The sequence below is a fragment of the Electrophorus electricus genome, chromosome 18, assembly GCF_041902795.1.
Source record: "Electrophorus electricus isolate QZ-2024a chromosome 18, ASM4190279v1, whole genome shotgun sequence".
NCBI lineage: Eukaryota > Metazoa > Chordata > Actinopteri > Gymnotiformes > Gymnotidae > Electrophorus > Electrophorus electricus.
The window spans coordinates 14,755,001-14,765,785 of record NC_137514.1 but is presented as its reverse complement, the minus strand read 5'-3'; the positions used below and the strand labels follow the sequence as shown (position 1 = coordinate 14,765,785).

The window sequence follows — 10,785 nt, the reverse complement described above, 5'->3', positions numbered from 1 at the left end:
TTTGGTCTAGAATTGTAGAGGGAAGCCATTTGCTTATAGTGGAGTTGCTGACACCTAACATTACTACATGATTCACATAAAAGACAAAATGACTCCATGACATCTAGATTTCAAAATTTGATAAAATATTGTGCAAATCAGACCCAAATTCAGACCGCACTGACCATGCTGGTCAAAACTGCGTTGCCCTTTATCCAGTTATTACAAAGAATGCCGTAGTCACAGTGACGGGTGTCTGGGCTGTTTCTATAGCATAACACATTTCCCTGACTCCACCCATGGGTTGTCCTTCATCAGCTCTGCGTTCAGGAACGGGTCCTCTGCCAGTTTCTCTTCAATCCATTTAACCAAACTGCAAGTAGAAGAAGAAACAAACAGGCAGGAAATGAATTCTTGAGCAGCCTTCTCCATATTAGTACAGCCCGGCTGAATGAATACTATTTGATTGGGATTTTGAGTGGGATTTTCTTTCCAGAATTCATTCTAGCCAAACAAAGTCTCAAATCTTCAGAAAAACTCCATTGATATTCCTGTGGTCAAGCTCGAGAACCTCAAGTCTCAGAATGGCTTTTTTGTCCTGTGGATAAGAATTTTAAAGTGTCCATCACTGACCCCCAACATAAGTGTGTTCTTTCTTCCTGGTTCTTTACTTCTTTAACCAGAGCAGTCACAAATCGTCATGTTATTGCGTGTGCAGATAACGCAATGATTGTGAGCAAGGTTAGGGAGTCATGGTCCAGTATGTGAATACTTTGTCAAATGGAACAGCCACATTTTATATACACGTTTTTCTACTCTATGGCATGAACTCTGCTAACTTTCTCAGTCTGAAATGTTTCGATGTGTTGCTTAAAAGTTGTTTTGTGCTTAAGCAATGGTGTATTTGCCACTCACTCTGGGATAGTTACGGAGCATTTCTCTCTCGTAATCTGCAGCTGCATTTTGCGACTGTCCACCTCTTTTCTCAGCTGAGTCTCATCCAACTCATCCATCTGCAGACACGCTATAAACAAACAACCCCATAGATTTATCATTATTGCATTTGTTTCAAATTTTGAATATTTTTGCTGTGCATGCCCTGTATATTAAACTGTTTAGATATTTTAGAAGTAGCCAAATAACCAAGTTGTCTGACCCAGTAAAAATGCTTGGTGACCCAAGTACTGCAATGCAATGAGGCCAATATTTATATTTCATGTATTTCAATATTTGGATACAATGTATTTCGGCATATACATAACACACATTAGAAACAGGACAAAAGGCTCTGAATGATGATTAACTTTTTTTTTTTTTTTGTGCTGCATTAAGCAGGCCCACGCAATGCCAAAGTCAGATTTATTTATATCGCACAACAGCCGTCGTCACAAAGCAGCTTTACACATGTCCATGTCCATGTCCATGCACCGCGCTGCACCTGCCCTGCTCCCAATCACCTGATTACTAAACACAAGCACCTGGGTCTTGGTGGTGCTTCTGTCCCTTATTTAAAGCCCACCGGTAACTGTCCTCGAGTGCTGGGCGTTGCACGCCGATACAGGGCCTTTTCTTTCCTCACTGCTGTGCTCTCTGGTTTCCTTACTTGCTTCCTCCCTGTTGCCGTAACAAATCTATGCACGCTTAATAAACTTTCTAATCGATATCTTGTGTAAAGTTTCAGGTTGGAATCCCTGCCGCATTTATCAGCTCCTCAATATTGATCACAGCTACAGGAAGAAACTTTTAAAATTAGATTCTGCCTAAATAGTTGGCCATTGGTTAAAAGAAGTAAAACCAATAACAACAAAAAACCCTGCTAAGGACCCGTGGCCAGTTTAGCAGATTGACAAACATAGATGGCTCTAAATGCTACAAAATGAAAGCTTACGTTCTCTGCAAACGTTTAAAAAATGACCAAGCAGTTTGAAATTCTCTGAAATAGCATGGCAGAGGTTTTTCAGTAAGGTAACACTGGGAGTTACAAGTCTAGGCACTGCCAGTGCTTCTGGTCTTTGCAGCAGACTCAGCACAGGCTTGCAGTAATGCGACATGCACATTGCACTGGAATCAAAATAAAGAAAGGAAAAAACAAAACAATCTTACCGAAGCTTATGTGACAAATATCCAAAGTGAGGAAATGCGCTACGAGTTGAGGTGCTGAGGTCCAAGAATTGCTTGACGGATGCTGTTCTTTTCTACGAGGGAGAAGGGTCTAATATTCTTCTTTTGCCAAGTCCAGGTGTGTAAATGCAGTCCGATCACCTACACCTGACAGCCCAGAAGTGAAATGGCCAGTTGGTTTGTTACCCAAATTAAAGGGCTAAGGCCTTCGTGTGTTTTGATGGAAACGGGGTGTTGCCCCAATTTGACTCTGCATTTCCATTGTAAAAGACATGCAAACCTGAGTTCACTCTGCTCTTTGGTTTAATCTGAAAGCACTGTTCCGGTCACAGTGGCGATGCAGTTCGCATCAGAATTCCTGCTCCAAACACACTGTCTTAAAACAACAGTCTCAGTTTAAGAATGACTTTCATATTTCCATGAATGCCATGGTATGGATTGTGCTGGCAGTTAGCAACCAAGGGCCCTTCTTATTGTTATATCACAAAGATTTTCAACAGAAAATCAGACTTGCACATAGATGATGTAGCACCCAGATGATTTACTTAACCCAGCACTTAGATATAAAGTGTATTTCAAATACTGTTAATTGAAATTTCATTTATTCATTTACTTCTTTATTTACCGAAATGTGCACATTGATTTGAGAATGAAACAAGCCCAGGCTGCTGAATGTTTTCTTGTTCAAGCTAACAGAAAAGAATGGTCGGTCGCATTATGTTCTTACTCAAGAAAGTGCATCGACATGCAGTATTTACAGTGCGTCTGCACCCTGTGACAAGCGAGTGCGCTTTTGATTGACAACAAATCCCAGAAAATCCTCTCAGATGGAACAGTGGTTGCAAGCAGGCTTATTTGATGTTTTTTTAAGGCATTTTAACCAGTTTAAATCATTTTTAAAAAGCAAGGTTGTCTGCATTGTGATTTGCCCATAAAAATGTATCGCATGATACATGCAACAGCTGCAGGCTCGACATGCACATATACGTTTAATGGGATTCAATAAAGAAGATCTTTAATGTTCAAATGAAGATTAGTTTGTGAGGTTGAAAAAGTCAACAGAAATAATTATCCAATTCCCACCTTTACTGAGAAGTAAATAAACAGCACATCGTTTTAAAAGGCCACCCATAACAAAACAAGTAAACAAGCTAAAAACCCAAGTCAAACACACAAGAAAAGATCACTGGAACACTTCTGAATTAAGTATTAGATGCAACTATAGGATCAGAAGTATTACCAATTTTAATCTTTGTTGTGCAGTTACTGTTATGTTACTGCTCTGAATTACAGTATTTTCAGTGAGAGGCTGACCTCCACCACCCCAGACATTGGCTTAGTTTGGCACTCTACTCGACTGAAACAGCAGACACAATGTCTGTTTTCACCATAGGTGTGATCAGGCTAATACCTCAACAATTCAGTGGCAACAACTTCAACAGCTTCCTTAAAAAAGATTTGAGAAAGGTTGCTTTGCTCGGTGCCATTTTAGATTTGTTAGGCTCATTAGCACAATTATTGAGGATGAAATGTAAACTGACTCGAAATCATCATCCACAAAATCTTCTGTTCTTGTGCTGATTGTCAAGCACCCAGACACAGTGCATGTTTTCTTGAACTGCTCTTTAGCACCTATACTACTTTTGACTGCTACATCTTAATTTCAGGAGATAATATTTGCAGATCCTTTGGGAAAAAACCTACCAGGCTGTTAAACTCTCTTTATCTTATGCAGAAGCACTGGCTCCCACGCACAATCATGAGCATGAAACTAGACCTAGTTCTCTTGCTGAAGTTAGAAATCATGGTCTCAGATTTTAGATGCTGCAGCTTGGTCTCATTTGAAATGTCAATCTGTACCAAAGAACTGATGCAGGGTACATCTGATTTATATTGTATTTATTTACTGTTGACTCTTTAGAGACTATTGTTGATTTGTGTAGAGAGTCGTGCCCCCCCATTTTTGAATCTGAAACGAATGTAATGGGCCACCTGCTAAGCCACCTTTGGCCACCAGAGGGAGGCAGAGATCTGCTCCTTCATATATCGGGCACCATCATCTCCTGATGTTCTTCACCTTGGGGTGAGTCTCTCCTTCCCTCTATACAGGAAACTGCAGAAAAACTGAAAAGCAATAGAGGCAAAGTAAACTTTGCATTCAGTTAACATCGATAAAACAAAACAAAAAAAACATTTATGTGGTTTAACTTAAATATATAAATATATATATATATATATATATATATATATATATATATATATATATATATATATATATATTTAACTTAAATAAATATATATATTTTTTTCTCTATGCACCCCTGATTTCTTTTCCTCAGTTTGGACAGAGCACTCTCCACCATTTCACTGCGAGTTTTACTGTGTATGACTATGTATGTGACGAATAAACCAAACTTGAAACTTAACTGAAAAAGCAGACCCAAAATTATTTTTGTTTTAACTAGAACTTGATTAAACTCACAATTAGCAGCGCTACTGCTCTGCCAGTAAATTCAGTGACTTTGCTGCATTTTTTACCAACAAATTTACAGCTATGAGAAAACATTTGAAGGACATTTGAACGTTAATCTCCGCTGTGGTTTGGTCACTCTTCCATAATGCACAAATGTAAAATCAGGGATCCTTCAAAGACAGTGCTACAGATGGCTGCCATGTTGGTGTGCATCATTTTTGTTTTGCTTGTGAACTCATTGTTCTGCTATAGTAACATGAGCTCTTACATTATAGAAGATTTCATGAACATCAGGACTTCCTCACCCCATCCCTGGAATTACTGGACTTTCTGTTCAAAGGTGTGCTTTTCATTGTTCATGCAATAAAACCCTGGAGAAGAAAACATGTGCATGCAGAGTCTATGCACTCCATTACTGGGAATATTACTCTCAAATGTATGCTCACTATGCGATAATCCAGAAAAAGTTAAGATGCTGCTTGGCAGAGACCTTACCTCATCTTCTGTTTTGTGCTTCACAGAAACCTGGCTGTGTCGATCAGTACTAGACTATGGATTGGGGTGCTTTTAGGACTGCTGCTAACAGTCTGGATGAATACATCAGCTCCTGCAAGGACATTTGTGCACCATCATACAGTAGGGTTACACAACAATGACAAAGGATGCTTGGATGAATGAAGGAGGCATTTATAAATAGGGAGAGGGACTGGTTAATGAGGCTAAATACAGGTTTCGCAAGGAGGTGAGAAATGCAAAACGTCTGTGCTCTGAGCAACTTAATCAGCGATTCTCAGGTAGCGACTCAGCCTCTGTCTGGAAGGCTTTCAGACAGGTCTCTAATTTTAAAGGCCCCCACTCACTGAACGATTCACACCTGGCTAAGGAGCTGAATGTGGTGGACTGTCAATTTGAAAGACAAAAGGACAGTCCTGACACATCCCTCCTGAGTCCTCCCCAACGCCAACCCTAACACCTCAGTAGAGGGTGGGGCCGCCACTCAACTGGCTGCCTTTGTACCCCCTCCTCCACCCAAACCACAATAACAACTATCTCCATTCTGTTTCTCCCTCCACCCTGAATCGCTGTGCTGACCAACTACCCAGATGTGGAGATGTGCCAGCCTGCATCAGATTATCACAAATCGTCAGTGTTTCGAGTGCCTCGTAATGTCCCACCTCACAACCCTCAGTGACCCACTCCAAGACCCCTTGCAATTTGCCTACAGATCTAGTAGATCTGTGGACGATGCAGTAAAAGACCCCCCACTGCATCCTACAGCAGCATGCATGTGGCATCTATTTCCCAGAGTCAAACTCCCTGAGTATGGAAATGTACTTGGCCAATAAACAAATTCTGATTCCATTCTGCCCAAGGAGGACTCCTGGAGTTGGAATCCAGGTAGTGATTACCTGGGAGAAGAGTCTATTACACATTTTTAAAGACTGAAAAATGCAGCACTGACAAATAACCAAGCTCAGCAGAGGTACTGGTACAGATGCGCATGCTGAGGATGTGCTAAAATCCCTTAGCGATGGCCACTGCGTGCCTTAGTGAAGAGGCCATTTATCAAAGTAAGGACCATCTTTACAGCTTATCAACTCACTCCAGTGCAATGCCCAGAACGAGCTCAGAAACCATCAACAAGCATTTGAATATGAATGGCTAGACTAAAAGGTCATCAATGGTCATCTGAAAGGTCAAGTGGGGCTATTATGTCCTGTTTCTCTTCTAAGGACCCTGTTGAATCTGTGTATTTCACCTCACTTCTCCCTCTGAATGCAAAGGCTTCATGAGGATATCTGACTGTAGATCAGACCATAAAGCCATTCATGCCATTGCCTGGTGGCAGCAGGCCTGTTAGAGATGGACCGAAAAATACCCACATAAAAAAGAAGCAAACACAAACTCAAGGTTGCTTTACAATGACAAATGTGGAGAGAAAATAAAGACATTCATTGACACAGTCAACACATTCATTAACAAAAGCGACTGAGTTAATAGGAGAAGTACACTGCCCGAGCTGTTCTCAGCAAAATGCTAATGGAACAATAATGGAGATTATGGCTGTATGGGGGTTTAATGGTGTCACTGGTGTTTGTGAAGACAACTCTGAAGACCAAAAGCTTTACAGCAGGGGTGCTCAAAGTGGCGGTGAGCCAATCCACATATCAGAAAACCTCCCCAGTGTTTCACAGTGATTGCAGCAGCATGTACCAGCTGCCTGACGTTCACAAACATTTAGTCACATAGAAAATCGGGTGAGGCTGCTTTTGGTGGTTCCTGCCTCATGTGCTGAACTAAAAAGAATTTTCAGTTTCGTTAGAAGATTTGAAGACCTGGTTAAGGAGTATGATGACAATCATTTGAACATCATTGCGGCCTGAAATATTGTAAAATATGATAAAATGAACAAAGAACATGTTTTAAAGGGAAAGCAGGACTTGAAAGAAATGGAAAAGTGAGGAAAGATCTTTAAAAGCACAAGGTATAAATATAGGACTATGAGAAGTAAGGAAGCAAAGATACAGGAGACCACAAATATTGTATTAAGTGTTTAGCAGAGTTTCTCACAAACAATAATAAAAGCTAATGATAAAAAAATGATTTACACTGATGAATTGATGAAGCATGTGCATTCTGCACCTGTGTAAAAGAAAAATAACTAAGGACAATGCTGCTTCATGAAGTTACACACACGTGTGTGCGTATATATATATATATATATATATATATATATATATATATATATATATATATATATATATATATATATATATATATATATATATAGTTTCAAGTCAAATTTAGTCTGAACACAACTAAGAGGCTAAGTATTTTGTAGCTTTGCACACCGTTTTCATGCACATCAACCCATCTAACGCACTAAAAGAAAAATTGGAAAAGCAAAAGTCTAAATGTTTAAGTAGCTTGTCCACGCTGCAAGCTAGAACAGCGAAGGTTTTAACAAAGACAATTGTTCTGCATCGTTTGTGCTGATCTGTCATTATAAGTGTATAGCCCTCAACCCCTTTATCGCTGCAGTCAACTACTTTTACTGTAAGGCCGTCTGACGTCACGAACGCACACCCTAGCCATTTAAGCTCCGCGTCAGTCAGTCTCCGATCAGACGTGGACGAAGGTCTGCAGCTTGAGAACCAGCTGGGCGGTTTTTAAGTCTTTAAAAACGTTTTCTTTTCGGATATTGCAGAAACAGTGTAAGACATTGGAGGTGAAACGCGATTCTCAGCTACCTTTCTCCACTGTGCTAGCTTAGCTCGCTACTGACCGCCGTTATTTTGTGCGCGCCAATTTGGTGAGTTGTCCATTTGGCGACGCATTTCACCGTTATGTTGTTTTCGCATTAGATATTTAGTGTCTTCGTAGTTTGAGCCACAGAAAGAAACTTGTATAAAAGTGCATAGAAATCTTGACATATTTGCTAAAACTCGCTAGGTTATGAGGCAAAGGCGGGGGGAAAAAAAATCAAGCCCCCAGTCTACTGTGCCCGGATCAAATCGGAGCCAGACGGAGTGTTAATCAGATAATGCTTGGTGAAAATCGACTAGCGGCTTCGGGATATTCATTATTGAGGATAAGCAACAGCCATCAATGAACAAACTTCCCACCTAGCGCGAAATAAAACAAAGGTGAACTGAGGAGGGCGAACGAGCTGCGGAACCTGAAGGGATTCAAAACTGTTGCCGCGTTTTCTGATCGACAGGTAGGTTGACTCGCTAAGCTAAGTGTACCCGTATTTGATTTATTTGGATTTGTGTAAAAAATGACCACTTAACTAAGATGGTAATGGTACAGTGACGCTCCATGTTTTATTTTTACCGTGATTTTGCTCGTTTCCGACGCTAAGGCTGAAGCGCTCTCGTGTCGGTTTGGTGTTTTTGCTGTTTAGATGAGCTGTGTGAGCGTCTGCGCTGTTAACGTTAAAGGTTCTCACGAGTGCGTTTCTGCTTGTGAGGACACTAGTCATGGCAGTTTTATTCATCAAACAAATATCTGAGCACTAAAATTAAGCATGTGTTAGCTATTTTACCGAATAAAGCAATATATATATTTCATATGTGGAGGCTGGCGCGGTGGAAGTAACGGCTAGTTACTTGTTCAAAATTTCATGCTAACAGCCCTTTTCTCAGTCGACTTATAGCTTTGCCTTTGCAATTGAAAAGTGCATTTAATTTCCCTGTGCAATTGAAAAGTGAATGATTTGACCAGACAACGACAGGCTGATGTACATATTTAATCGGTATGCGTGTTGGGCCGTGAGGTGATGGTTTGCATAGAGGTTCCCGCCAAAAACGGACGTTGGACCATATGTTGTACGTTTTTAAGAGTATGTATGTATGTATAACCTAAACACACACACGGATATCTACAAATATCCGATCCAGTTCTCTCTGTAGTTGTAAAAACTCAGCACAGACCCTACCTCTTTTCTCAGTATTTCCATTCATCATGTTTCTAAAGCGACTTTGGGTGTGAGAGGAGCTATATTAACCTATTACTATGAAGTTATTATGATGAGGCTACTAATCTCTGGAAAATAGCGTTGTGGCACAAGGGGGCTCAGTAAAAGATTGCGGAATCGGGTAGCTTTTCTCACATTTGGAGTAGCTTTGTGTTTCATATATTTAAGGGGTATTGTCGCTGCTACTTGCCAAAAACGTCCAATAGGGTGGTCTGTGTTATACATATATTTGAATAGTATTTCACATAATGTCTGTTAAGTTAGGTAAGTGATTTCAACTTAAGTTAAGCTAGGCAAAAGTGTTCCACTTTTGGCTTAAAGCTGATGTACAGAGTTTTCAGTCTGGTATATTAGTTATTATATTAGTATTTCACTTTAACCCTTGTGTGGTGTTCATATTTTTCTTACTCAGCCAACACATACTCTGTTAATGCCATCCTATAAAACACGTGGCAGTTTTTCCGTGTTCCTCTGGTCCTGTGATCCTGTGAACATTAAAAAACAATGTTCTTTTATGAGAGAGGCCGTTGTAACAGTTGCCCAGGCGTAGCCGGGCCGAGAAGTGATCTTTTTATGGACATTTTACCACGGACTTTTTATATGGACTTTATATGAAGTATCTCCTGCCCCCCCCCCCCCCCCCCCCCCCCCCCGTGTAATTGGTACACGGGGGTCGTGGTATTTTAATGTCCTGTATTTTTAAATGAATTTTATGTACAATGTAGTTTTTTATTATTATTAGTGTTTTATTGTTTGTTGACACTGATTTATTGAATCAAATAAATCTGTTCTTAAAAAAAAATCTGTTCAGTCTGTTCTTGTGCACCTTCTTAATCCTGTGTCAAAGAAAGAGAACGCAAGTTAGAACAGGACGGACGGACCCCTTTCCGCGGTTTTCCCGCCTTTTTTGCCCAAAGGTTTAGACCGGCTGCAGGACCTGAATTGGCGCTGCATACATGGGAAGTTGCCAGTCAGGGATGTCCTGTACAGGCACGGGCTCACCAGGCACCCTCGCTGCCCAAGGCCCAACTGTGCCGAGGAGGAAACTCTTCGGCATGTGTTTTGGGACTGTGGGTATGCGCGGGATGTCTGGGGTAAAGTAGCCGACCTGTGCAGGACATTAGACCCGCAGTTTCAATTGACCTATAATAAGGTCACATGGGGGTGGCCCCAGGATACCAGGCCATCCTTCGCGCCCCGGATGTGGGAGCTGGTGAGCATCACCAAAAAACATCTTTGGAATGCGAGGACCAGCCTCATCCGAAAAGGGACGCGCCTGGATACCTGGGGGTTGATACAAAAGGTACGTGGTGATTTGAGATTCAGGATGGAGCATGACGTCATCCGGTGGGGCTACCACGCGGCGAAGGAGAGGTGGAAGGGCCTCTTCGAGCTGTAGGCCCCCCGGCGTCTATATAGGGTTTTAGTTTCAAACGGTTTTATATTTAGCTGAGACTCTGCTCCATCCGGTGGTCCCAACGGACCACCGTGTTTTATTGGTTTTTAGCCACCATGGTAGCTTAGATAGATTAAAACTTTGTTTCAGATAGAATTGTATGTCTGTTTTAACTAATAAGTGTGTGTTTTTGTTTGGTTTTTATTATGCAAAGCACTTAACTAACAAAATTAACATTGTTTTAGCACTTATTGTTTTAGTGTGGGTTTTTACTGTTGTGTGTTTTACCCTGTTTTAACTAACATTAGGCATACGTTTTAACTTGGACATTGTTTT

At 40.9% G+C, this 10,785-nt stretch overlaps 1 protein-coding gene across 2 annotated transcripts; it reads right to left on the bottom strand.

The window, feature by feature from the left end:
- Positions 1-120: 120 nt before the first annotated feature.
- On the bottom strand, positions 121-4,279 carry gng13a (guanine nucleotide binding protein (G protein), gamma 13a). Of its 2 annotated transcripts, XM_081701299.1 has the most exons (3): positions 2,083-4,279; positions 895-1,003; positions 121-352 (listed from the first exon to the last, which is right to left on the bottom strand). In XM_081701299.1, exons 2-3 carry the CDS (start codon positions 990-992, stop codon positions 247-249), a joined length of 204 nt encoding a protein of 67 aa, XP_081557425.1. In that variant the 5' UTR covers positions 993-1,003; positions 2,083-4,279; the 3' UTR covers positions 121-246. The 2 variants fall into 2 exon arrangements, with proteins under 2 accessions (XP_081557425.1, XP_026871564.1); XM_027015763.3 differs by lacking the exon at positions 2,083-4,279 and having other exon boundaries at positions 895-2,075.
- Between the last annotated feature and the right edge of the window lie 6,506 nt (positions 4,280-10,785).